This window comes from Hypomesus nipponensis, chromosome 27, assembly GCF_054491055.1.
Source record: "Hypomesus nipponensis isolate SF chromosome 27, ASM5449105v1, whole genome shotgun sequence".
NCBI classification, from domain to species: Eukaryota; Metazoa; Chordata; class Actinopteri; order Osmeriformes; family Osmeridae; genus Hypomesus; species Hypomesus nipponensis.
Window position 1 is genome coordinate 2,626,190 of NC_140387.1, and position 26,522 is coordinate 2,652,711.

At 44.7% G+C, this 26,522-nt stretch overlaps 5 protein-coding genes across 7 annotated transcripts; 1 reads left to right on the forward strand and 4 right to left on the reverse strand.

The window, feature by feature from the left end:
- Positions 1 to 364: 364 nt before the first annotated feature.
- Positions 365 to 3,907, forward strand: LOC146220379 (vacuolar protein sorting-associated protein 37B-like). Its single transcript, XM_084693616.1, has 4 exons — positions 365 to 553; positions 1,374 to 1,545; positions 1,928 to 2,010; positions 2,229 to 3,907. The coding sequence occupies exons 1-4, from the start codon at positions 449 to 451 to the stop codon at positions 2,625 to 2,627; spliced, it is 759 nt and encodes a 252-aa protein (XP_084549742.1). The 5' UTR covers positions 365 to 448; the 3' UTR covers positions 2,628 to 3,907.
- A 121-nt stretch (positions 3,908 to 4,028) lies between these two features.
- Positions 4,029 to 6,326, reverse strand: LOC146220380 (tubulin alpha chain, testis-specific). Its single transcript, XM_084693615.1, has 6 exons — positions 6,167 to 6,326; positions 5,688 to 5,910; positions 5,350 to 5,498; positions 5,095 to 5,247; positions 4,485 to 5,013; positions 4,029 to 4,390 (listed from the first exon to the last, which is right to left on the reverse strand). The coding sequence occupies exons 1-6, from the start codon at positions 6,167 to 6,169 to the stop codon at positions 4,098 to 4,100; spliced, it is 1,350 nt and encodes a 449-aa protein (XP_084549741.1). The 5' UTR covers positions 6,170 to 6,326; the 3' UTR covers positions 4,029 to 4,097.
- A 526-nt stretch (positions 6,327 to 6,852) lies between these two features.
- Positions 6,853 to 9,254, reverse strand: stard4 (StAR related lipid transfer domain containing 4). The gene is made up of 6 exons (XM_084693617.1): positions 8,956 to 9,254; positions 8,640 to 8,751; positions 8,486 to 8,535; positions 8,230 to 8,356; positions 7,994 to 8,108; positions 6,853 to 7,865 (listed from the first exon to the last, which is right to left on the reverse strand). Exons 2-6 carry the CDS (start codon positions 8,742 to 8,744, stop codon positions 7,633 to 7,635), a joined length of 630 nt encoding a protein of 209 aa, XP_084549743.1. The 5' UTR covers positions 8,745 to 8,751; positions 8,956 to 9,254; the 3' UTR covers positions 6,853 to 7,632.
- Positions 9,255 to 12,653: 3,399 nt separating this feature from the next.
- LOC146220382 (cytochrome P450 2F3-like) lies at positions 12,654 to 16,276 on the reverse strand. Of its 2 annotated transcripts, XM_084693314.1 has the most exons (10): positions 16,139 to 16,276; positions 15,907 to 16,000; positions 15,469 to 15,631; positions 14,955 to 15,107; positions 14,668 to 14,828; positions 14,378 to 14,551; positions 14,047 to 14,185; positions 13,727 to 13,914; positions 13,428 to 13,569; positions 12,654 to 13,199 (listed from the first exon to the last, which is right to left on the reverse strand). In XM_084693314.1, the coding sequence occupies exons 2-10, from the start codon at positions 15,934 to 15,936 to the stop codon at positions 12,994 to 12,996; spliced, it is 1,356 nt and encodes a 451-aa protein (XP_084549440.1). In that variant the 5' UTR covers positions 15,937 to 16,000; positions 16,139 to 16,276; the 3' UTR covers positions 12,654 to 12,993. The 2 variants fall into 2 exon arrangements, with proteins under 2 accessions (XP_084549440.1, XP_084549439.1); XM_084693313.1 differs by having other exon boundaries at positions 15,907 to 16,200.
- A 290-nt stretch (positions 16,277 to 16,566) lies between these two features.
- Positions 16,567 to 26,506, reverse strand: ptpn11a (protein tyrosine phosphatase non-receptor type 11a). 2 transcript variants are annotated; one of them, XM_084693312.1, is made up of 16 exons: positions 26,249 to 26,506; positions 25,431 to 25,553; positions 24,919 to 25,113; positions 23,760 to 23,952; positions 23,113 to 23,232; positions 22,764 to 22,877; positions 22,577 to 22,673; positions 22,361 to 22,440; positions 21,901 to 22,059; positions 21,413 to 21,544; positions 21,068 to 21,222; positions 20,823 to 20,890; positions 20,451 to 20,602; positions 20,111 to 20,247; positions 19,919 to 20,020; positions 16,567 to 19,722 (listed from the first exon to the last, which is right to left on the reverse strand). In XM_084693312.1, exons 1-15 carry the CDS (start codon positions 26,260 to 26,262, stop codon positions 19,951 to 19,953), a joined length of 1,809 nt encoding a protein of 602 aa, XP_084549438.1. In that variant the 5' UTR covers positions 26,263 to 26,506; the 3' UTR covers positions 16,567 to 19,722; positions 19,919 to 19,950. The 2 variants fall into 2 exon arrangements, with proteins under 2 accessions (XP_084549438.1, XP_084549437.1); XM_084693311.1 differs by having other exon boundaries at positions 22,343 to 22,440; positions 26,249 to 26,505.
- Positions 26,507 to 26,522: the final 16 nt, after the last annotated feature.

Sequence of the window (26,522 nt, forward strand, 5' to 3'; positions counted from 1 at the left end):
ATAAGTACAAACTTTTTTTCTGCATCACAAACATCCGTGGTTGCTCCACATTCATAAACCCAGACACTTTAAGTCTGATTTACTTTAAGTATTATCACCATTTTACAAATTACACCATTTCACCAAATTACAAATAAAAAAGCTTTGAAACAATTTTTTAATAATTTGTCATTTTGTCCTGTTCTTTGTGGTTGTTCTCCAATGTTTGTACTTTTATATTGTAATATGAATCAGCAAATAAAAAATAAAGATAATTTTTTATTTTTTATTAAATAAACCTCCGTGGTTTCTGTCTGAGGATAGAGACGTCATCGTCAGAATGCACCTATATGTAAAATATCGCTCTTACTTCCGGTTTGGCTGGCCCCTTGCTAGGTACTTCTGTCTGTGTAGCTACTGCAAATAGCTAGCTACAAGAAAACCTACAAATAAAATTATCTTGGGAGAAATGGCCGAATTCAACGAAAAATTACATTCTTTTTCTATGACACAGTTAAACGAATTGCTTGAAGATGACGAGAAGCTTAACAGTATCGTGAAAGAAATGGATGAGGTAAGCTCTATTGTGTGAACTAAATCATTTGGCAAGCTACTAAGTTTAGCATACTGTGCTAGCCAGCTTGCGCATCTAATTATACTAGCTAGCTACATCACAGTATTGCTGTCTTACAAATGACTTAAATCTTGGCTAAATTCAACAGCAATGTTGTCTTAATTTCGCGGTAGTGTAACTCACTAGCACGCAAAGTGCAGTGGCGAGTTTGAAGGATGTCCCAAATTATGGTTAGTCCAGACAATCTGCTGCTGTCAAACGAGCAAGAACGCCTGTCAGATTAGCTGCATACACTCACAGCATAGTTCTATGCAATGCAGTCTACTGATTAAAAAAAAAGACGCTTTGGTGTCATGTCAACCATTGTTTTTATTTCATAAAGTCAACAGTTTTTCCCCAATCAAGGATGTGTAGCCTAATCACAGCAGTTAACGATTTTTTGTTGACCTCATCGTGGCTCTGACCGGGTCGGGTCTTAACCTTGACCACAGCGCATTACTATCCCACTGGGGAGGGTCACACATAATGTGCTCTATTCTGTTTGCCCAGGATACATTTCTCAGATAAGAGTGTTTTACTCACTATCTGTTATCCCTGCCACGAGGAAAAAAAAATCAGGAACTCATCTGACACACATTGCTTCACAAGCAATTTATACATTGTGATTTTGCCAACAACTTATATTGTTATGACTCCTGGAAACACTGCATTGTACCAAGATTTTACAATGTCAATATCAATGTTGTCAATATGTCAAAACACTTGCTTTCTTCATCCTTTTGACCCCCCCCCCCCTGCTTCTCCGATTGATGTGAGATAGATGCTGCAGGTTCAGCAGATGAAGGAGTTTACACTGGCCAGTAACAGAAGTCTAGCAGAACAGAACCTACACCTGCAGCCCAGTCTGGAGAACCAGAAGAACCACCTGACCAAACTCTACCGCCACCTACAGGACCTCTACGACAACTACCAGCTACGCAAGTCCACACTAGGTAAACCATCCGGAGAAAGGAATTGCCGTGTGAGGGATTTAGGAAATCCACACTTGAATCAAGTCCATAAAAGGGGACACCTTGAATCACTGATCATGCATAGATCCGTGACTGTAGAGATATTATCGGTCTCGTAATCATGTGGGTTGTTGTGAAGAGCCTTTGCAGGCTGAACTGGTTTTGCTGGTTCTTTGCCGTAGTGAGGATGCCTGTGTTGGTTTGCTGATATGTGGCGCCCAAGGCGGACGGAGACTATCCTTCGTTTTTTTATTAACCAGTCAAGCAATCTGGTCGATGTAACTGCTTCATGTTACTTTCATTGATTTATGGGTGTTGTGGAGTGTTGTTTGGGTATTCAGACAGTTTTGTCTGTTTGTTACAGACCACAGCTCAGGTAACAATTCTCTGGACATACATCTGGCGTTGCTGCAAGCGGAAGGAGCCAAGATTGAGGAAGAGACTGAGGTGATTCACATGACTATAGAGATACATCACGCATACACATAAACTGCCTGATCTACACTCGCTGCCCCCCCCCTTCCCCCCCACACCATTTTTTAAAGAAAATTATATTTATCATCCTCAGTTATCGATTAAAATGTGCTCCACCCCCATTTGAAAACAAACCTACCGCGCTGTGACGGCATGTTTTTTTATTTTATCTGTTTGTTTTTTCTCCACAGAACATGGCGGACGCCTTCCTGGATGGAGATGTCTCTCTGGACTGCTTCATCGAAGACTACCAGAGGAGGCGCTATCTAGCCCACCTCCGCCGGGTCAAAATCGACAAACTCAGAGAGCATGTGCTGAAAGGCCTCCACCGTCTCCCCCAGACCAGCACCTCCACCAACATCCCGTCGCTGTCCGCCCGACCCCTGGACCTCCCCACCTCTCCATCTGCGTACACTAACGGCTTCCCTTCGCCCCTCTACACACAGGCTGTTCCGCACCCACCTCACCCCTTCCCCGGCCTGGCTTCCACAGGTTACCCTTACATACAGCAGCCCTTCGCCCCTGCAGTCTCACAGCACCCCTCCCCATCCGCGCGCCTTCCCCCCCGAACTGGCTTCATAATGCAATGAGGGATGGGGATTCAGGGAACGGTGACTAACGTTCTACGTAGAAGACACAGGATAAGGCTTCAACCCATAGATTCTTTGCTGGCATCAAAATACATGGCTATTTAAGCTGAGCGGTGCCCTGAGAACTCACTCTAACCTAATTTATCTGGATTGTGAACGAAGGGGTTCACAATTTTGTATGTATGCTTTCTGGAGACTATTTATACAGGAACGCCCAATGCTGTCTCCTTTTATAATGTACATAAGGTATCTGGTGGTAACTTGCAAGACTTTGGGCGATTGGTGGGTGCTACAGATGTTGTATGTTTTAAATGTAGTATATTTGTCTCTGTGGCTGACAGTGAGGTTAAATTCTGAATCCAGTGTGGTAATGAGGACCTGTAACTCCCAAGACCATATTCTTCTAAAAGGATCCGGCAGGGTAAAGCTGAATGTAGTGCGCTAAAATCAATACGGCTAACTCACTTAACACAGTTTTAAACAACACTATGTCAGAATTGACAGACCATACAAGGATATCCAAGTTGTTTACAGTTCAGTAAGGCTGAAGAGCCAATATAGCGGGTTTCCAGTTGTTCAAAGGAGATCGTATGTGGTCTGGGGAAATGGTGCCATTGCTGACTTGCTAGATCTAGCTAGCGGTCAACAGGCAATGAAGTGCGCAGTGCCCTTTCTGCACTTCTCAGAGAAAAACACTATAAGACGTGCTAAACCTTGTTAATTTGAGTGTTTTGTGCAGTTCTGAAAGAGTGTAAGACCGGTTATGAAGGTTTTTATGCAAATTGATTTAACAGAATAATCAAATGTTTCACTTCAGTGGGAAAGCCAGATGACAGGACAAGGGCAAAATCAATTCTGTATGCATTTTAACACTCATGCCAAACTACATTATAAGTCCATCCTGTCAGTCTAATTTAATTAATCTATGGGTGCTATTTAACTGGATTAGTAGAATCTGCATTAACTGGATTAGTAAAATCCTTCTCTACCCTCTTAAAAGGTAGCCTGTTTAGCTTTTATAATCATGTTGCAATAAGGTATGCATTTTTTTCTCAGGCCTGTAACAATTTACAGAATGTGGTTAGAATTTGATTTGACACTACCCAATTAAAGACAGATTTGAAAGTTAAGGTTTAAGAAACTTCTAGGAAAAAAACAACTTGCATACTTCTGGTGCTTTCATCCAGTACAACTCTAGGTACTATTGCCATATTATAGCATTGTCATGACTTAACACCCTGTCTTTCTAAACTAACCAATAAAATTATTTTCTTAAAACACTGATGTGCAGTTCCTCTTCCACGTGTGTAGACATGGCAATACTGTTTTGCTGTAAACGTAGTGAAGAGTAACATTCAAGAGGAAGGAAATGCAGACAACCTGCAAAAACCACAACACAGCCATGAAAGAAAACAACTTTATTGAACTGCTAGTAAAAACCAAGACATTTTCAGATTAAATCAGCCATGTTTACTCCTCTCCCTCCTCAGCCTCTCCCTCGACAGAGTCCACCCCCACTTCCTCGTAGTCTTTCTCCAGGGCCGCCAGGTCCTCTCTGGCCTCAGAGAACTCTCCCTCCTCCATGCCCTCGCCCACGTACCAGTGCACGAAGGCCCGCTTGGCGTACATCAGGTCGAACTTGTGGTCCAGCCTGGCCCAGGCCTCGGCGATGGCGGTGGTGTTGCTCAGCATGCACACGGCCCTCTGCACCTTGGCCAGGTCTCCTCCAGGAACCACAGTGGGGGGCTGGTAGTTGATGCCCACCTGCAAACCAGAACACACACCAGGAATATTTTCAATCTGACTACATGTAATGTGTAGGTGTGTTTTAGTTCAGAGTGGAATGTGTGTAACCTCCCTTGAAGCCGGTGGGACACCAGTCTACAAACTGGATGGTGCGCTTGGTTTTGATGGTGGCGATGGCAGCGTTGACGTCCTTGGGCACCACGTCACCACGGTACAGCATGCAGCAGGCCATGTACTTCCCGTGGCGTGGGTCGCACTTAACCATCTGGTTGGCCGGCTCAAAGCAGGCGTTGGTGATCTCCGCCACAGACAGCTGCTCGTGATAGGCCTTCTCGGCAGAGATGACCGGGGCGTAGGTCACCAAGGGGAAGTGGATGCGGGGGTAGGGAACCAGGTTGGTTTGGAACTCGGTCAGGTCCACATTCAGGGCCCCGTCGAATCGCAGGGAGGCAGTGATGGAGGAGACGATCTGTCCAATCAGGCGATTGAGGTTTGTATAGGTGGGTCGCTCGATGTCCAGATTGCGGCGGCAGATGTCGTAGATGGCCTCATTGTCCACCATGAAGGCACAGTCGGAGTGCTCCAGGGTGGTGTGGGTGGTAAGGATCGAGTTATAGGGCTCCACAACAGCTGTGGAAACCTTAAATCACACATCACAATGTGTCCACAAACATGGTATTGCTGAATAAAACATAACACAAATGCAAGACTACCATCATACCTGAGGTGCAGGGTAAATGGCAAACTCCAGCTTGGATTTCTTGCCGTAGTCTACAGACAGGCGCTCCATCAGCAGAGAGGCAAAACCGGAGCCAGTTCCTCCACCAAAGCTGTGAAAGATCAGAAACCCCTGCAGCCCCGTGCACTGGTCCGACTGGAGAAACAAACCAGCAATGAAGTAAAATAAATAACTTGACACATGTGATTCTGATTTATTCAAGCACACTGTCGATCCGTTGATTAGACCGTTACTTACCAGTTTGCGGACTCGGTCAAGCACCAGATCAACGATCTCTTTCCCGATGGTGTAGTGGCCACGAGCGTAATTGTTAGCGGCATCCTCCTTGCCAGTTATCAGCTGCTCGGGGTGGAACAACTGTCTGTAAGTCCCCGTGCGAACCTCGTCTGTTTATTAATCAAGAAATTGATAATTAGTACTAGACGTTTTATGTTGACAGTCTTTGCTAAATTGACCAAATGCTACCTGTAGGCCACTTTCCTGGCTAGCAAACGTGGTTGATTGTAGCTAGAGCTAGCTTTTTTTTTTTTATGTGTTGGCGGAGTGATCTGTAGGCTTAGCAGCAATGACCATACCAACAACCGTTGGTTCGAGGTCCACAAATACAGCACGGGGCACATGTTTCCCCGCTCCGGTTTCGCTGAAGAAGGTGTTAAAGGAATCATCTCCTCCACCGATTGTCTTGTCGCTGGGCATTTGGCCATCTGGCTGGATACCATGCTCCAAACAGTATAGCTCCCAGCAAGCGTTTCCGATCTGAACTCCGGCCTGGCCGACGTGAATGGAAATGCACTCACGCTAGATGGACAAGAATACAAATAGAAGAGTATTTAGTCCGCAATGTGCATTGGTTACCATGTTGACTTAAACTTTTAGTATTGACTAGTTTTTGCTTTTAGTTTCTTTGACCTAATGAGAGCGAACGCAACTAGGTTAGTTAGTCAATACATAGATAGCCCTGGCAAGCTAGCTAGCTCTAGCTAGCTAATCTTCGCTACAGTACCTTTGGTTAAATTATCAAAAAGTGTTCCAAATCTTCCCCATTATGACTTACCATTTTTATGAAATTTCAATACAAAAATGTAAGTTATGAGAAAGAAAACAACGTATCTGTTAACTACTTAGCTAACTTTAAGGGGCTAAATGACTGCCTTGGCGCTGTTACTTGCAACGGTTAACTGCCAAAATCATTCAAATGATACACATTCCTGTATAAATAGTTTAAAGTGGACCCTCCCCTTTGAATGTTAATTGGCTATACGTTATGAAGACACTTGTCAATCATTATTTATTCCTTGGTCATTGGTTTATGAAATTTCAACGTCAACGGTTGTACTTACTCTCAAATTGTGATTGTGATTGGACAAAATAAGCAGCGACTTGTTATTTTTCAAACTTGCATTTTTCAAGTAATTTATGTCTCGCAGCAGACAATAGCGGGGAAAAACAGGACACATTATTTGTAGATGGATGAGCAGAATTTATTTTACCAAGGTATTCTCTTCTAGCTCATAGAGGAATTTAAACGACAAATTAAATATATACACTATGAAATAAAAAGGGAATATATCATTTGAATGACAAATAAAATAATGAATAAAAACATTGAATGGTGTATTTTTACCTAATTACTTACGATTTAAATTCCTGTGGAAATTTGCAAATACTATGCAAGACAGCACCCTTATTCTCAAAAGTTCACAATACATCAGAGAATGAAGCTGTCGGTGACAAGAAGACTAATTGATAAAACTTTAATATACATTTTTCATGTAATTTAAGTACAACAGCAGAAGAAAGCATATACATTGATTTGCACTCAAACTGGGGAAAATTCATTGTAAAGCATAAAATAAATAAAAGCGAAAAGGCTTGCCATTATTTCTAATATCTGCACCTGGGATCATTTTTTTCCTCATTCATGAAAATAATGTAAGATATTGTTTATTATGATATATTTATTGAGCTTGCACTGTGTACAACTTTACAGCATCAAATCTGAAGGATGTGATTTGTATGTTTCAATTTCCAGTTGAGGTATTCCCTTTCATAATTGGTTCTATGAAATATTAAAAATTAACTAAAAGTTCAAAGCAGTGCTTGAAATTGGAACAGACCTCAGAGCTGCCTATATTTGTTGCATACAGCTGGTCACAACTGATTATTCGTTAGTACCTGCTGTCAAATATGACCATGACTCAACCAAGTTGACTAAGCATTCTCATACAGTAGCCTGTCCATGAGGATCTTTCCCCTAGTAAATTATTTATTGTCATCACAAAATTACATAAGAACAGTAAACAGATGTGAGAAAACTTACACAATAAAACTCAAAACAACTCCAAAGTCCAGCCAACCATTACCTCCCAGATGCTCAGATACACAACATAAATGATTATCTAAACTGCGACTGCTGAACAACTCCGAATAACTCACTGAGAACCCTGCAGTGTGTTTGTGTGTGATTGACCCATCTGAACCGAACTGACAGAATGTATTGATCCGACCAGGCTTTGGTGGTCAGGCTTTTAGAGCTTGTCGCAGGTCAGAGTAGAAGCTAACCAGAGTGCTGGCCATGGCAGTGTCCACAGCTGACTGGGGAATCATACCCCGCAGGTCTGTCTGAATGTAGCCAGTCAGGAGGCTGCGGTGAGGGCTGTTCTCCTCGTCGGAGGGGATGCAGAACCAGCCACAGGGGTGGTTGAAGCCCCGGACAAAACTCGGATGCTTCTCTTCATGGTCCACACTGACTCCTGCATGAAGACACGTGAGCCGTCATTCAATAAGGAGTCCACAATAGAAAAACGTATCTGGCCTATAGATTACTTTTGATGTATGAAAGACGTGTTGATACGATTGATTCTTTTGTAAACAAACCCACCACAGGATAGAAGGCCATCCTGGAAATCTGTGGTGTACGAGAAATCAATGAACTCTCTAGGTGCGATAATGTTCCACAACTGTCCAGCAGTTGAGTATCTCATTACACAACACCCCTGCAAACAGATACTTTGGCATTAAAACATTGACAGTTGGCATTCAAAACAATAATACATATGTGAGGGGGGGGACAATTATTTAACAATTGAATTAAGGAAATAATTAAGTTGATGAGACCTTATCGATTGTTTTAACAATGTCCATCGATGTCATCAAACTGTCCCAGTCTAGTCTATATGGTCCAGGACGAATATAATCCATTATTCTGTAAGGATTATCTTCAACAAAACCCTGGGCTTTATACCTGAAATAAAATGTTTTTAAAAACTCATAAAACTCATGAACAGGACTAGCCTACATTAAAAGGTGGGTTTATAAGAGACTGTCACTTCTTTGAGAGGAGACAAATAGATTATAGAACGGTGTCACTTACAGGAAACCATGGAACTCTTCTGATTGCTTTCTCCATACTATGACATCTTTCTAGTATGAAATACAACAGTGGGTTAGTCTAGTCGATATACCAATTTAATCCAGACAATTATAAATTATGAAAACAAAAGCGTATTCCTTCAATTTATACTTACTGATTTTTTGGCTATCCTCCATTCATGATCCTTTAGATTGTGATAAGAGACCAGAGTATTTTTTAGGCTTGACGTCAATGCAATGGTGTCTTCTAAACTGCCCATGTTTGAACTAAGGGAAGAAAAAAAATAGTTATTTGACACATTTTAAACGTTAGGTTATCTAACTGTATTTGACCATTTCTTTCAGATCAGACATTGGCTAGCACTGGCTTCCGACGGTGTTTAACTCAAAGTAGAAAGGGCTTTAAAACATGTGCCCTCAAAACACATGCTTCAATCCATAGATTAGAAATTACGTGTAAAATATACTTACGATCAAGTAACTACTAATAGCAGGCTTCTTTTGTCATTATCAGCGAATGTAGCCTGAGGTTAATAGTGGTCCTGTAAGAGCTGAGTGGACTGCATTTAGAGCCCAGCGCCCAAGAGGAACTCGATCACACAGGAAATCCTAAGAATTGAAACAATAATAGCCGAAGTGCTGTCGATCAAAGGTCACGTAAATACATACTAATGGTCCTTCATGCTTAATTATATCAATGAATGAAACACTACGGTGTGAGGTTGTTAGAGGCGCCTGAAGCAAATATCGCAAATGGTTTTCTGCTCCAGTTCACCCTGTCCAATCAGGAACGTTGTTTCTCATTCATTATTTTTCATCGGTACTCCAATTGGTCAGGACACACACGGCATAACGAACCATGGGAGGAGTGAGCGTGTGTGCGCGTGTGTCATTTTGTGTAACATGTTGACTTTGCTTATGTTAATCTGCACGAGTGACATGGTGTCATAATGAACGTCCTGTTTTGGCATTTGCAATAAGGTCCAATACAGACTTAATCAGAAGGTACTTGCAGGGTTAGCTAATGGGTAGGCTACAACACGCTCAACAAAATACATGGGATATTAATGCGAACACATGAATTACAACGACAAAACAGACTGTCATCATTGATTATTGAACTTTTTATTTGGAATGTCAGCCATATTCACGATTCACCCTGGAATAAATAGCGAACCACTTAAAAAGTACCGTTCATCATTCAGTATAGTTCATTTATGTTTTAGACCTGCTCCTCCTTGATTTCAAGAATAAACAGATAAAGACAAATTCTTCTGACCTCAGACACTCAATCATCAAATTTCCACCACAGGTCTTTCAGAGGGATGCAGTTCTCTTGAAATTGCTCAGATATTGGGGCGTGATAACAGAACCATCCAACGTTGTGTTGCAAATAGTCAACAGGGTCGCAAGAAACATGTTGAGAAAAAAAAAAACGCAAACTAACTGCAAAGGATTTGAGAAGAATCAAACGTGAAGCTAGCAGGAACCCATTATCCTCCAGTGTGCTATTCCCGAACTGCAACCTACCCTGAGTGCCCAGAAGTACAAAGTGTTCAGCTCAGACACATGAACAAGCTAAGGAAGGCTGAAACCCGACCACCAACCACTGAACAAGACACACAAGTTGAAACGTCAAGACTGGGCAAAGAACTATCTAAAGACAGATTTTTCAAAGGTTTTATGGACTGATGAGATGAGAGTGATTCTTGACGGACCGGATCAGAATCAGAATCAGAAGAATCAGAATCAGAAGAATCAGAATCAGAAGAATCAGAAGAATCAGAATCAGATGGGCCCGTGGCTGGATCAGTCACTGGCAAAGAGCTGCACTCAGACGCCAGCCAGGTGGAGGTGGGGTACTGGTGTGGGCTGGTATTACTAAAGATGAGCTAGTTGGACCTTTTCGGGTTGAACATGGACTCAAACTCAACTCCCAAATCTACTGCCAGTTTTTAGAAGACTCTTTCATCAAGCAGTGGTACAGGAAAAGGTCTGCGTCTTTCAAGAAGACCACGATTCTTATGCAGGACAATGCTCCATCGCATGCATCGAAGTACTCCACTGCAGGGCTAGCCAGTAAAGGCCTTAAAGATGAAATAATCATGACATGGCCCCCTTCCTCTCCTGTCCTAAACCCTATGGACTTGTGGAGCCTTCTTAAAAGGGATAAACAGTGCAGGAAAACAGTACCGCTCTCTGAACAGTGTCTGGGAGGCTGTGGTTGCTGCTGCACAATACGTTGATCGTCAACGAAGGGTGGCTATATTGGTCACTGATTTTTTTTTTTAGGTCAGAAATTTTTATTTGTAAATTTGTAGTTGTTTGTTTATTATTCTCACTTTAAAAGATGGAAATAAAGTGACATGCGAATTTGAGATTGGAGTTTTTCCTTTAGTTGCATAACAATTTTGCACACTAGTTGCCCAATAATTGTCCACACAGATATTCTCGTAAGAAAGCCAAAACCTCACTTTTACTTAAGTATTCATTGATATTTTGGATTGACCGAGAGCACTGTAGTTGTTAAATAATACAATTAATCCTAAAAAATACAACTTGCCTAATAATTGTGCACACGGTAGTACCATTCTATATTACCAGAACTGTTTGTTTTAACTCAACCCGTATTTCATCTCTACTTCCCCCCGGGTGCTGGAGTAATTGGGTTTCCTTTTTCGTGCACAACGTCCGTTGTTGATTTTGTGACCCCCATAATAATGACCACGACTATAATGATCACAGCCAGCCCAACCACAACAGCAATGAGCTTCCATTTGGCTTTGAGGTTCTCCATTTTGGTCTGCTTCTTGAGCTTCACTGACTTCTTATGAAACGTCTTACTCTGTGGACACAAACGTCAACACAAGCACATGGGGATACAGTTAAAAAAAAAAACAGTTTCATGGGTAAAAGTTGTGTTAACGGCAATGAGAGAAAATGAAAGGTGTCACCTTCGCTTCCAGATCCTGCGCCCTTTCATCCAACTCCTCTAACTTATCGGAGCGCTCTTGCGTCTTTTGCATGTTCTCCAACATTATGACTTTCACCTCTTCTGCATCTTCCTGAGTTTTCCGCAAGCGGTTGTTCGCGGACTGAAACAGCAACATCAGCGAAACACCGACATGGTTTAAATTTGACAGGGTACAACGTGAGGACCTACCTTCCATCTATTAAGCTTTGCATATTTCACGGCCCTGTTTAGTCAATGACTGTGATGATCAATTAAAGTTTAGGGTTAGGGTATGCAATATTGTACAGTAGCTATCTATTAATGATTTATAGCCTACATTTCATGGGTTATAAACATACAAATTAATCTGACACGTATTGATTGTATAGGCTACATTATAAGAATTAATCGGTAGGCTAAATCAAATGTTAAGAAAGTGTTGGCATGTTAGGTGTAGACCTCCTGTTTAATGTACAAACAGTGACAACCTCAAGAGAAAGTGAAACTTAAATGTGTTCTCTGCACAGAGGAAGAACTTGACACTACTTCAAGGTTACATGAACATTTATTGAAACACCAAGAGAAAGGTCTGACTGTAATTCATGCACTTACCATGTTTTAAAATGAGAATGTGTTTGAATGAGGAATTTTTTTCGAGTCAATCAGAGCAAAGTCCAGGAGAGAAAGCTTGTTAGTGTTCACATGTGAACTGTCTAAACTCCGCCTTCAGGTGAGAGTTGCTGGTGGCACGTTCACTATTTTGACAACAGGCAGGTTGCAGCGTGTCATCGGTATCATAAGACGAGAAAGACATGGAATATCATTCACGTGACAGCATCAATTTTAAAATTGATGTCTCAGAAAAGTTCAATGTTGTTTTAGACCATTTTGTAATAGTACACTATTAAATTCGGCCCTACTTCTTAATTATTATTTTTGTATAAATGAATTGCTAATTTGTAGTACTTATCACAAGAGCAAGACACGGTTTTCCACACAAAAAAATATCACCACTTACTCTAATCAACAACTAAAGTTCAGTTTCATTCAATCAAACTTTGAGATGTGATGGCCCTCTTGTGGTTGTCCTCGAGCTTGCGCAGATATAGGGTGCATTCAGTACTTAATGGATACAAGATAGTTGACCTAATCATAACAAATGCAATTTGACAATTCTAAAACACAAAGTAGTTCATAGGAAATACACAACAACCAGTTTTCATACACTAGAATATTTTATCCCCACATTAATAACTTTAGTGTTCTATACACAGCAATGTTTCAGAGAAACAGATTTCAAAGCCATCAGCACCCCTGTTTGCTCTCAGTCTAACAGCTACTCTGAAGGGCTGGGGTGACTGGATGTTCTCAGTCTAACAGTCACTCTGAAGGGCTAAGGTGACTGGATGTTCTCAGTCTAACAGTCACTCTGAAGGGCTAAGGTGACTGGATGTTCTCAGTCTAACAGTCACTCTGAAGGGCTGGGGTGACTGGATGTTCTCAGTCTAACAGTCACTCTGAAGGGCTGGGGTGACTGGATGTTCTCAGTCTAACAGTCACTCTGAAGGGCTAAGGTGACTGGATGTTCTCAGTCTAACAGTCACTCTGAAGGGCTGGGGTGACTGGATGCCTCCAAACACAGGAGTGAAGTCAGGGATCCCTGCATCCTCCGGCCACAGGAACAGGAAGTGACGTAACAGAGTAACAAGGATGAGGAAGAGCTCCATGCGGGCCAACAGCTCTCCCAGACACACTCTTGGCCCTGGGGGTACAGAGAATGGCATCACATCACTGCGTTTACATTGGCACATGTACCAGTATACTGAAGGCACTTTAGCGACCGTCAAGAAAACATGATCAATGTGTCTCTCCTCAGTAGGTTGATGTGTTCCCCAATCCTTGTCTGTATGCCATCAACAGTACAGTATAGTACTGTGACAAATATAGTAAAGGTGTGTTCATCATACTTGACACAGTCTGCCAGTTTCACCTGCGGAAAATGCCAGGAAGGCATCGGGTTTTGTAAATCGACCGTCTTCTCCAAGGAAGTGGGCGGGGTGAAAGTCATTCGGTCGCTCCCATTGGCTGCTCTCGAAGAGCACAGAGGTGAGGTTGGTGATGACCAGGGTGCCCTAGAGAGAGAGAGAGAGAGAGGGAGTGAGAGAGATAGAAAGAGAGAGGGAGAGAGATAGGGAGAAAGTGCAACCCCCCAAAAAATATGAAATGAGGAAGTTTAAAAGGATAGCAGCTGAAAAAAAGAGCTTTTAAAATGCATTTTTTTGGGGCTACCTCGGGGATATCATAGCCCTGGAGTTTGGTGGCTCTGGTTGTGGCGTGGAACACCCCTAAAGGGGCGATGTTAGCCAGACGTTGTGCATCGTGGATGGCGGCCATCACGAAGGGCATTCGGTGCCTCTCCTCAAACGAGACGCTCGCCCTGTCTCCCAGTACACTGTCTATCTCTCTCTGACACCGTGCTGGACAGTTGGACAGGGAAGAGAGAAACATTCTGACAAAAGTACCGTGACACTGTGTGTGTGTGTGGTGTACCTACGTGCGTGTTTGTGTGTGTGTCGGTCGAGCAAGATGGCGCCAAGATAGCCACCCACCCTGTATATCTGTGTGTGTGGCCAGGTATAGTATGGCAGTGAGTATGGTGTTGGAGCTGGTGTCTGTCCCAGCAAAGTGCAGGTCCAGTAACAGCATGACCAGTCTCTCCTCATCCAGCACACAGCTCTCAGGGTCTCTCTGAGAAAGACGCACACACAAGGCTTTAAAGGAAGGAGGAAGTATAGGATCTCATACTAAGCATTTAAATTAAAACGACGATTCGTGTTTTACGTGGTGAGTTATGTTAACTTGTTTGTACATCAGTAGTGTTCATGTCGTGGTGGTCTTTTTGAGACAAACTATCATGAACAATCAGTTCATAATACAAACCTTTTCCATCTCGTCGAGGTAGCAGTCTATCACATCCCGAGGCTGGTTAGCTGTGCGTGTGAGTCGGTGCTCGTCCACTACGGCCACAGTGTGTCTCTTCAGCTCTCTGTAGTTCTTGAAGACCTTCTGGAAGGGCAGAGGCAGCCTTCTCAGCAAGGGAAACGTGTCATAGATCTGCATCCAGAAGGAAATAAGTGGATTATTTGATATCATTCTATACTTCTTTTTTTTTTGGGGGGGGGGGGGAGCGGGGGGGCAATTGCAAAACAGGGAAATATGTAGTGACTTACAGCAGCCCATGGCCCATTGGCAATCTGTGCGTTTTCCTTGAAGCTGTTGATGATGAAGGAGAGGACTTTGTCCCCGTAATCATAACGCTGACCAAACAGCACGGAGCAGATAATGTTGGACGCAGCACTGTGGACTAGCCTGAGAGGATCCACAGCCTCGCCTGACACGTTTCAGACAGGAACACGTTACCACAGAGGACTGACTTAGACTTTGGATTACGATGCCCAGTAGATCTTCGGTTGAAATTTGAAACCTGTACAGAGTAACTCAATCCAGATGCGCTCACCCAGGGTCTTCTCCAGACAGGCAGAGACGTGAGCAGCCTCCTCCAGTATCCTCTCCTCCATGGACTTCTTCCCCAGACCAAAGTTCCTCATGGTGGTCAGAGCGAAGCGCCTGTGTTCCTTCCACACTGCGCCATAGTTCCCCATGATCAGGCCTGGAGCAGCGGGTGACAGGCGGGGGGGGGGGGGGGGCGTCAGGCACAGGGCTTCATTCACGTTCATGTTTTTTCCTTTTGGTGTTTACTAATGTAGGCTAGTAATGTTTCGTGTGGGTGTTTCGGTATGTTCGGTGCGTGTTAGCGCATTATTCTGATTTACATGTTGTATCCAGTCGTTTGTTACTCAATCACTACTGTCTGAATGTCTTAATACGTGTTCCGAGCTAAAATCTTTGAACGAGTTAATCTCATTTAATCTACACTGAGTCTGAACTGAAGTATTTTTTAATACTCCGGCCCCTACAGTTACAGTGCGACTAAATGCAGCTACCGTTCGTTGCTCACATCAATCTCCCACCTTTGTTTTCAGTGACATGGTTGATCATCATGCCCTGCGGTCGACCAGCGAAGTCCACCGCCCTGGTCACCAGAGCCTCTCTGACCGCCTGCAGACCGTGGAGCATCACGGTCGGCCTCCACCCCAGGTACAGGCTGTAAACATCTCCGTAGCGTCTGGACAACTGCCACAAACAACCATCATCTCGCTTTAAACCTGGTGTCACGGACGATTTGAGAACCAATCACTAATAATCAAACGGTAAAATGTCTCTCAAACAACTATGACACAAACCCAAACGTCTTTGACACGCAAACATCAAACTCTGCCCTGGACAGATGTAATGCAGGTTTTCGTGGTGAATCTACATGTTCGAAGGTTAAATCTGACCCTTGTGAACATTCCACAGTAGCAGTTAATCATCCGGACCATTCTTAAGTCATGAACGCTTCACAGTACCTCGTCCAGGTCTCTCATGGGATTGACCATGCTCAGCTGCAGCACGTTCCCGAAAACGGGGACCGGTTGAGGACCGGGAGGGAAGTTTTTGGGTCTCCGCGGGGTCAGCAGAAGCATGGTGAGCAGGAGGGATCCGGCACACAAAAGAAAAATAGTTACCAACATGACGAGCTAAACTTCCCCTAGCCTAGAATCAGACACAAAACAAAAAAACACTGGGATTGTTTCTGACCATTTGGCTCTTTACTCCCCAACAAGCCGTCCAGACGTTGAGAGAATTGTGACATGGCCTGTGTTCATTCCAGCCTTCGGTTGACTCTCAACAACAGGAAGTGTTATCCCTTGTTAGGATCTGGGTTTAGGTCAGTTTTACTGTTCTTGGTCAAGGGGGCTAGTGGAGATGTTGCTGATCTGAAGTCAGGCTTTGTGACCAGCTAAACCTTGGAGCAGGTTAACAAGAGGATAGATGGTTGCACAACAGCAGAGGCAGGCTTTAAGGGTTGCAGAGGCAGGAGGTGGGATTGTGGCCCCTTGTTGGGTGAAATGTGGAAAACTGATTAACAGTGTCAGAGCATGCTACGAATTGCTCAGTAGTCCAATAGTATCCATGAAACGGAACGTACCGGAAAAAGAAACCGAAAAATCACAAAAACAATGCAATGAGATGTGAGCTTGCCATTTATTGTTATCAAGGAAGTTACCATGGTTACCTGCATTGAAAGTCATACAATACAATAAACCGTTTAAGCCTTGGTTAGAGCCCTCACTTTGTTTCAAGGAGAGCTATTGGAATACACACACAGTATATCTTATTGGCATGTAGATATGTTTAGTACATTCTCTTCTACAAGATATTCATGTACAATATACAAGTTAAAAAATAGAGTTTGTTTGCATTGCGATCAACATTTTTCATTTTTTGTTCAGGATGTTTAGGATGACAGTATTCACATTAAAGTACTGTATTTTAGTCCTTGAGAGGAGATGAAACAAAAAGCGATGTCTTCCTATTGTAGAGCTATAACACGTACACAGGCATATGCATAGGAGGCCCATCTATGCATGTCAATTGGTTACGTGATAGAAACAGACGAGAATTTTGAAAGCACTTTCATGATCAGAGAAGAAACATCAAGTGAAGACTGGGCATTCAGATAGGCAGCGGAAACAGCAGTGTTCTTTCAACACACACACACACACACACACACACACACACACACACACCCACACACACTCTCAATACACATAACTTCCAATGACAACTCACCTACAATACAATAAACAGACACACAACATACAGTACACTAGATACTTGAGGATCCCTCAAATCAACACATGGTTTCTCCACCCATGAAAACAAACATTAAACTAGGCGAATAACACTGTTGTCATACAGCCAGGTAACACCCCAATCCACTGGCTTAAGAGCCTAGAAACATCGTTGTTCAGCACTGATGTAAAGTCAGTCTGGCATGTTTCTCTCTAGTGACATTCAGTGGTGAGATACACTGATCTCTGATGACATCAGACATGTAGACCTTGGAAGGAGACCCGCGGTAACCTAGGAGACCCGCGGTAACCTAGGAGACCCGCGGTAACCTAGGAGACCCGCGGTAACCTAGGAGACCCGCGGTAACCTAGGAGACCTGTGGTAACCTAGGCGACCTTGGATACTCCCGAAAAAGACTGCAGTGATTCAAAGGCCTTTAAACAGTGATGTGTCGAGGTGGGGAGGGAAGTGTATGAAAAAAACACACAAAAGTTGCACATTTGAAATGAAGTAAATAGATTCTTACTGCCTTCGTAAAGCACTTGCAAATATTCTATATTTAATCAAACAAGGCATCACCTTCTCAGGAATACTGTCGCCAAAGCCTAAGAACTTTCTCTTATGTGGACAACAAAGAGTTATGTGGTTTAGTGTGACAAATAATTACACTGTAGCTGCAAAACACAGATACTGTAGAATCAAGCATTTTTTGTTTATCCAGTCCCTGTTTGAGCACACACTTATATACATATGGTGGGTGTGTGTGTGTGTGAACACAAATTCTTGACTGGTCAGACTCCCAAAGCAAGACAAGCCAAACCATACACGGCCTGTTGTTTCTATGACAACTATGAAGAGGAACACTTAAGTAGCTGGAGTTCAATGTGTTTGCTTCTAGAAAAAAGTGACTGAAAATTAAGTTCATGTGGTGCTTCAAAAGTACACACAAGATATTAAAATGAACACAACAAAGAAACATCAAAACATAAGTCTCATAATGCAATAAAAAAAAATAATATCTAAAAGTTGACAACCAAGCCCAAGTTTTAATGCCTGTTAGACTGACGGGCAAAAACAACTAAATGTCCCCTGAAACTTTTAATATCTCCATAATTACTTTGACACACAGGAGATGGACTTAAATTGTAAAATAAATCAGCCCACCTCCACGGAAAATTCCATTCACACCCTACCAGTCAAAACGAGGAAACTTGCTTCTTGCTGCAGAGGCGATACAGGGGGCTCAAGGCTGCAGCAGTAAGTGCCATGCCACTGCCGGGTTACAGGCACTGTGAACGAGCTTGGGAATGGAAAAAACGTCTAGAGCCCAACCAAAAACACTGTCAAAGTCCCGAAGAAATCTGTAAGAAAACTGAGAGAAATAAAATCCCCACGCAGCCTGAATAGTTAATCTGCTAGCTAGGCAGTTACTTGTGACACTCGACAAACAAGTCTTGTACGAGGAGGGCTGTCTATTAGATGTTAACACTTAAGATACAAACAAACTTATAAACTCCTCGATACAATACCCAGAATTCTTCATTCAGTAACAGAATACAATGCATAACAGTGAAAAGCAGACTCCATATAAGGATGGGGCGAGTCCCTTTAACTCAGCACACACGGTCCCCTTCATCCCCGTCCACAAAAGACGACTGCTGATTGGCTGAGAGGTTGGATGTTTTTGGCAAAGGCCTTTTTCACAGCTCTGAGGAAGCTCTCAATAATCTCATTACCCCCCCCACACACACAAACAACATACATGTTTCTTTCCTTTGGTTAATACAAACACACAGACGATGCATTGGCACAAAAAAAATGATAATAATAATGGAAAAGGAGATGAATATGGATGCAGGAAGGGTAGCGGGGGGGTTTTTCCTCTGAGGAGAGTGCTCGCTGGCTTCAGCCCTTGTCAGGTGGGTCTGAGAGGAATCTGAACCCAAGCCGCGGTGTGGGGTTGTGGGGGGGTGGGGGGGGGGGTCGTCAGGGACTCTGAGGCTCCTGTCATGGTCACAGTGGTTTAGATCTAGGGAGCAACACTTCACTATGAAGTATGAAAGGGCTGGGGGGAAGAGGAGGGGAAGGAGGAGGAGGAGGGGGGAAGGAGGAGGAGGAGGAGGGGCGAAGGAGGAGGAGGAGGAGGGGCGAAGGAGGAGGAGGAGGAGGGGGAAGAGGAGGGGGAGAAGGAGGAGGAGGGAGGGAAGGAGGAGGGGGGAAGAGTAGGAGGGGAAGGAAGGGGGAAGGAAAGGAAGAGGGGGGAAGAGGAGGAGGGGAAGGAGGAGAAAGAGGAGGATGAGGAAGGGAAGGAGGAGGGGGAAAGAGGAGGGGGGAAGGAGGAGGAGGGGAAGAGGAGGAGGGGAAGGAGGATGAGGAAGGGAAGGAAGAGGGGGAAGAGGAGGAGGGAGGAGGATGAGGAGAGGTGAACTCCTCGCTGGTCACTGATCGCTCTCATGTTGTTTTTATGTTGTCCGTCATTCCGTGTCGTCGTCATGACGACGTCTCAGGAGTCAAGGTGCAGCTTGCAAACAAACTTGTTCTGGTTCCTGCAGAGGGGAGACAAAACAAGCATAAACAAAAGAGAAAGGAGAGAGAAAAAGCGAAAGAGAAACAGAGAGAAAGGGAGAGGGAGAATGGAGCGAGAGAAAGGGGAGAGAAAAAGGAGCGAGAGAAAGGGGAGAGAAAAAGGAGCGAGAGAAAGGGAGAGACACTCCTAGGTAACAGCTCCTTCCATAAGCTCACCTGGAACTGGGACAGCATAAAGGGGTGGAGTCTCATCTGAAGCTTTTCTGCTGCTGCATCAATCCCACATTCTCATACACTCTGGAAGAGTCCTCCCTCATCCTACAGAACACACGCACACATCAGACTCCTCCATCACAGCTTTATGGTGTGTCTGAGTGTGTGTGTGTGTGTGTGTGTGAGGGCACTCACTCTGTGCAGGTGGGCGTGGGGAGGGGGGTGCAGGGGGGCAGCGGGGTGCAGGGGGGCAAGGGGCTCTGATCTCCAGCGGTCAGGTCAGACAGAGAGTACTTGATGTTGGTGTACTCGCGCCCCTTAATCTTACTCTTCTGCGTCCCGGATACGGACGGTTGGGGAGAGGGAGAAAAGAAGTAAAATAAAAAAAGAATGACTTTGAACAACCACAAGTTGTCACTGGAAATGAGAATAGGTTTTCAATGGACCCATCTGGTTAACAATGATGTCATAAAAAAAAAAAAAAACTAAAAAAAAGTAAATACACATGAGCGTGCAAACACACACACACACACACCTGTTCCTCCTCGATGCGACGCTGCAGTGTCTCTATGTAGTGCTGCACAGCCATGTAGATGAAGCGATACTGAGCCTCAGTCTGCACCATCCCAGAGCGCTGGGATCGAACCATCTGGATGCTCTTAGGCACGTCTATGTCACAGTCCACCCCTTCACAACACACACACACACACACACACACGCAGAGCATTTAGTAAAGGCTTCTCCTGGCCCCATCCAGCCTTTAGGTTGGTTGAGGGACAGTTCTATGGGCGTATGTGAAGCCTTCTGTGACATGCTTGCGTGTAAAAAGGGCTATACAAATCAATTTGATTTGACTTATACCTTTGTTGCCATGCTCAGGACGAGCGATGGGTTAGGGTTCACCTACCTTTTTCTCGGATGACGTCGATGAGGATGTCGATGACTATGAACGTGCCCGTCCTGCCGATCCCGGCGCTGCAGCGGACACAACACAAAACACTGCTCTGAGGAAACAGCTGGATGTATAACACAAAACACTGCTCTGAGGAAACAGCTGGATGTATAACACAAAACACTGCTCTGAGGAAACAGCTGGATGTTTTCAATTGGCATCCATTGGTTGTAGGGTACTGTGTGTGTATGTGTGTGTACCTGCAGTGCACCACTATGGGACCAGACTCCAGGATGCTCTCCTGCTTCAGGTTGACCTCCTCCAGGAAGTCGAGCACTCCTCCGGGGTCGGTGGGCACGCCGTGGTCCGGCCACGCCCTGAAGTGGTACTGCCACACTGTGCGCTCCGTGTTGCCCTGGGAAACACACGCCAGCCAGACGTTAGTCACACACACACACAGACACACGAGTCACACACGCCTGTCTCTCACACACACGCCTGTCTCACACACACACGCCTGTCTCACACACACACGCCTGTCTCTCTCTCACTCACACACACACACACACACACTGTGTAGGGTTGGGTAGAGCTATGAGTCGTACCTGTCCAACCTTGGACAGTTTGAGTTCTCGTAGGATGTAGTCGTGGGCGGCGGTCTCCTTGACGTTGCGGACCCGCATGGCTCCATACTCCTTCAGAGCCGACACGTCAGGCCAGTACTTCACACACTTACTCTGCGGGAATACAGTGGCGGATCACTCAGAACATTTATATTTAGTCATTTAGCAGACGCTCTTATCCAGAGCGACTTATAGTAAGTACAGGGACATTCCCCCCCGAGGCAAGTAGGGTGAAGTGCCTTGCCCAAGGACACAACGTCATGTGGCACGGCCGGGAATCAAACCGTCAACCTTGTGATTAATAGCCCGATTCCCTAACCGCTCAGCCATCTGACCCCACAGAACATGGTCATGACTGCATTCTACCCCCCCCCCCCCCCCCACCCCCTATATGTCTACCGGTATCTTGTTTGTGAAATTCAGAGAGAAGACACATAAGTTTCAAAACGAATGTCCGAGGGGTGGTTTACCTTCCCCCGTTCCACCTCCTTGGTCGTCATGACGATGACCCGGGAGTTCTCCTGGAACACCATCCTCCAGAAGTCACTGATGGTGTTCTGCAGGCAGCCCTGCGTGGCAATGTAGCTCTTCTTCAGCCGGCCGCTGGTCGACTTGGACTCGCCGTCCGGCTGCACACACACAAGACGCAGCGCCGCGTTAAAACACGCTCGCTCTACGCATTCAAACACACTAGCTCGACAAACCAGCAGGACTCTGGTAACAGATACACACGGGTTGAGCTACGGCGACTGGTGTTAGCACGCAGTGGTTAAGACAAGGGTTTGACCAGTTTACAAATTGTACGGGATATTACGTTTCTCTAACACGTGGACAAAGGCTCTGGGATTGTCGTTGGGACGACCACAATGCATTGATACATTTGTGTGTGTGTTGAGGATGAAGAGAGTTTACCATGGTTTCATTTACTACCGTGATGATGTTAGCATTAATGTAGTCAGAGCCAGGGTCATTTGCATCCCCATCTTTCAGCTCCACGCGCGAGTGGTCGACTGGAGGAGGAGAGAGAAGAAGAATATCATTCAAATGTACCCGCTCCGCCTCGCATAAACACCTTCACAGACAGGAAGTAGACAGACAGGAAGTAGAGTGAGGTTGCAGGGGTGGAACAGGGAGGCTGGTTCTCACAGGGTAGGATGTTCTTGTATCGGTTCTTGTTCTTGTTGTCTGCTCTCTGGCCCTCCTTACGGCTGTATAGCAGCTTACACTCCTGCTGTTGTAGGGTCTGGGGACCAGGGGAGACCGGCTGTTAGTCAACACCGAGCACGGATGGGACTTCTCGTCGCGCGCTCCATTTGCTAGCGGCGTTTCTTACCTCAAATTCCTCCCAGAAGCCCTGTTTGACCTTGTCTGTGGCCTCGGCCAGTTTGCTGAGCTCCCTCACCCTGCTCTCGATCTCGGCAGCGTTGATGCGTGTGGTGTTGAGGGGCTGGGAGGGGAAGAATCATCACAGCTATGACAAGACGGCTCACGCAACTAAGGGCCACTTCAAAGACGTTTGTAAAACTCCACATGGTGGTTCAAAAATACAAAATTATATATATATATATTTTTTTTAAACTTTTCTAAAATGTATAAAAATGATTATAAATATGTTTATTTTCAATTTATTTTGATATACAATAGATTTGAGTCTTATTGACAACGCAGGACTGAGACTGTACCTGTTTGAGCTGCAGCACTGTGCCCAGGGTTTCCACCATGGGGTTCTTCTTGTAATGCTCCACCAGGTCAGTGAGAGAGTCAAACTTCTCCCCCCCGCCCACGTCGTACTTCAGGTCAGGCTGACAAACCACAAAGCAACAGGACAGCGGTTGAGCCGTGCTGCTCCACGACCAGACGCGACACACGCCACTACAGTTATGTCTCATTTGTAGGAAAAGACTAGCCATTTTGTCGTTTTTTTGTAAAACTTGAAATCTGTCTTTCCCAGGTCAACAGGTTACTGGGTGAACTTCAAACAGCTCTATATATGACATGAGGACTCTAGCTCGAAACAGCAAGGAGACAGCTGGATGCTGCAGAACCTTGATGAGGTCATCACAACAACTACCCCCTGCCTTCCCTGAATTCAAGGCCATGTCCAAAAACTCTATTTATAGTCAAATAAGAATGCAACATTACAATCTCGTTATTGCTACGACATTTTGTAACAAACAGCGGCATTTCCTCAAGCTGGCCTTCGCAGGGAGGAGGAGTAGACAGAAAAAGAGAGAAAGAGAGAGAGACAGAAAGAGAGACAAAGAGAAAGAGAAGACAGAGAGAAAGCAGACAGAGAGAGAGAGACAGAGAGAGACTGTAAACGTGGCACCTTGCAGCGGATCATGACGTGCGTCACTTTGGGTTTGCTGTCGCTGCTGTCCGTCTTGTCGTCCCCCGTGCGGACGGAGAGGACAAAGTCCCCGGGGTGGCTCTGGCTCTCCCGCACCAGGAAGCTGCCGTTCTTCCCCTTCTCGGTCAGCAGCTTCTCGGCCTCCCGGCCAGACAGGTGGCCGTGGAACCACCTGAGGAAGAGAGGAGCCCACGGTCAAGCAACACGCCTGCTTTTCAAGCACACGTTACAAATCAATTCAACCGAGACTTACATTTAGCCATTTAGCAGACGCTCTTATCCAGAGCGACTTACAGTGAGTACAGGGACATTCCCCCCCGAGGCAAGTAGGGTGAAGTGCCTTGCCCAAGGACACAACGTCATTTGCCATGGCCGGGAATCGAACTGGCAACCTTCAGATTACTGGCCCGATTCCCTAACCGCCACCTGACTCCCACACAGACTTAAGTATGAAGCATGTTCCACTTTACAGATGAATAACTGCTTCAGATGAAACAGCGAATCGAAAAAACTTTCAATCTTTAGTACTGCAGAAACGGTATTCCTATATACCACACTCCATAGAATCTATAAGATTGTAACATCAAGGAAACATCAAACCACACGAACACACCAGTTCACTGCTAGCTTGACGTTGTCATACTCATAATTCTAGTCAGAATATGAGGCTGATAACTCTACGTTGGGCTGTGACTATGGGGCGTGTTTCAACCGAACTCGTAAAACAAATGCCTCTTCGCTCAATTGGATGGACCTACAACCAATCAGAGCAACGTAATATGTTGTTTGTCGAAAACTAATTCAACCCAAGCGCTCTTTGGTGACGTGGTTGATTACGTTACTGTTGATCATCTGTCCATCATCGTATAAAGCCCACCCTGAGAATTTTATTGGTCCGAACAGCTCCTGTTCGGATATAGTTTTTCCGCAAACAAGCTACTCCAGACCCAATTTCCCAACCACCACCACCCAATGTTTTTGTGGCCGGGAATAAGTTGGGCTGGCAGCCAGGCTAGTTCACTGCACAACACATCTCCTTAATATTGCATTCACATCATGTTTAGTGCTTCTAATGTTTGTTTTTATATATCGACTAGAGAAGGATAATTGGATAACTCATCCCCCCCCCTCCACTCACCGTTCTGAAGTGGGGTCCGCACAGTTGAGCGGGTACTTGAGCTCGATGACGTCGCCGTTTTTCTCCTTCAGCTGCCCATGGTGCTCCATGTAGTACTGCACTAGCTCTGCCAGAGTGGCAAACTTCTCTCCCCCGTATAGGTCATAATAATCCCCTGTGTTCTGGATCTTGATGTGGGTGACAGCGCCGTTCCTCCTAGAGAGAAGAACATCACAATGTTCAACTAAGACACTGCAGTACTGTCCATGATGGAATGAGTGGACTAAGTTTAAACCCCCTCCCCAAATGACCAATTCCTAATAATAATAATAACTTGTGTTTTATATGGCGCATTTTCAAGAGACTTAAGGCAACATTGCTGAACAGAAGCAGTGATGAACAGGGATAACTGAACTAACTAGAGGCCATAGGTTAACAGTTAGATTTTTATACTGAATGACCAACTGAATAAACCCGAATTTACCAACCTCAAAGACAGTCAGAGGGTGCTGTTAGTCTACCCCTGTACTCACCGGACTGAGAGGGTGAAGTCTCCAGGGTTACTCTTGCTAGGCCGGGCCAGAAAGCTTCCGTCAACTCCTCTGGTCAACAGAAGATTTTCAGCCTCGACACCCGTGATGTTTGGGTGGAACCACCTTTGCAACAACAAAAAAGACGAACGATATAAAATAGTGCTCAGCGGGAATATAAGAAGGCGCCTGTCAGTTATGAAGCTGTCAACACTACCTGGTCGTGAACAAGCCAAGACTACCTTGAGATCACAGTAGTCTGTTCTGTTTAGGTGTATCTAGTAAAAGTGAGGGACATCCTATTAACGTATGTTTATTCAACTTAACTAATTAATCAGTAACTACCTAGCTGAACTACCAAGCCAGCTTCAGCTCAGAATAATATGCACCGAATACGTCAACTGTGCATCTTTTGGGACAGATATTTACATGACCATGGAGAACACAGCTTGCAAATGCATGACCGTATGTCAATAAGATAGCCATAGCCAATATTGCTAGGTAGCTAGTTATAGGTTTTGGTCGCTAGACCTGTGATAGGTTTGGTCTAATTTTCACGGATGCTGGCAGTTACAAGTCTAAAATGACTTCTAGCTAGCTAAAACAGATTGGGGGGAAAAGGCATTAACCGCCACGAAATGACTGTCAAAACACGACTTAAAGTGGGACATAAAGATCTGGTATAAACCATCTATATCAGATTGCTAGCCCACACATCTTGCTAATATTGTTGCAATCAACGTTAGTGTTGTGGATGGTAAGCTAGCTTGCTAGCTAAGCACCAGACATTGTTTTCCATGGTCAGCCCTCCTGAACGTTACCTCCGAGATGTCATTTTTTCAGTCCTCGCCGCTTCCTCGCACTGACTTCCTACAACCAGCTGGCTTCTCCGACTACTATCGTACTCTTATTTCGCAGTAAACACAAGGCACGAATGCTTCATAAAGACGATGACCCGCTCAAAACGGGTACGAAAACACGGGCATTTGTTGGAATTTTCAACAGCAACAAAAAGTCCCTAGGCCTTCAGCCCCGGAGACTTCAGTGCAAGTCGACTGTTGGACGTCAGCAAACATGCGACAAAACATACGTTTC

Bases quoted from the DNA above. Each gene is read 5' to 3' on its own strand.
- LOC146220379 (XM_084693616.1), top strand. From the start codon at position 449: ATGGCCGAATTCAACGAAAAATTACATTCTTTTTCTATGACACAGTTA. The intron at 554-1,373 runs GTAAGCTCTATT...GATGTGAGATAG, and splicing joins TCGTGAAAGAAATGGATGAG to ATGCTGCAGGTTCAGCAGAT. The intron at 2,011-2,228 runs GTGATTCACATG...TTTTCTCCACAG, and splicing joins AGATTGAGGAAGAGACTGAG to AACATGGCGGACGCCTTCCT.
- LOC146220382 (XM_084693313.1), bottom strand. From the start codon at position 16,071: ATGTTGGTAACTATTTTTCTTTTGTGTGCCGGATCCCTCCTGCTCACC. The intron at 15,108-15,468 runs GTGGGAGATTGA...CCGCTGCTCCAG, and splicing joins CCATGTCACTGAAAACAAAG to GCCTGATCATGGGGAACTAT. The intron at 14,829-14,954 runs GTGAGCGCATCT...GAAACGTGTCAG, and splicing joins CTGTCTGGAGAAGACCCTGG to GCGAGGCTGTGGATCCTCTC.
- LOC146220380 (XM_084693615.1), bottom strand. The intron at 5,014-5,094 runs GTATGATGGTAG...GTGTGATTTAAG, and splicing joins CCATTTACCCTGCACCTCAG to GTTTCCACAGCTGTTGTGGA. The intron at 4,391-4,484 runs GAGGTTACACAC...CTGGTTTGCAGG, and splicing joins GTGTCCCACCGGCTTCAAGG to TGGGCATCAACTACCAGCCC.
- stard4 (XM_084693617.1), bottom strand. From the start codon at position 8,744: ATGGGCAGTTTAGAAGACACCATTGCATTGACGTCAAGCCTAAAAAAT. The intron at 8,536-8,639 runs GTAAGTATAAAT...ATTTCATACTAG, and splicing joins GGAGGATAGCCAAAAAATCA to AAAGATGTCATAGTATGGAG. The intron at 8,357-8,485 runs GTAAGTGACACC...ATTTTATTTCAG, and splicing joins GAAGAGTTCCATGGTTTCCT to GTATAAAGCCCAGGGTTTTG.
- ptpn11a (XM_084693311.1), bottom strand. The intron at 25,114-25,430 runs GTGAGTACAGGG...TCTTCTCTCTAG, and splicing joins GACTTCACCCTCTCAGTCCG to GAGGAACGGCGCTGTCACCC. The intron at 20,021-20,110 runs GTGAGTGCCCTC...TGTGTTCTGTAG, and splicing joins CCCACGCCCACCTGCACAGA to GATGAGGGAGGACTCTTCCA.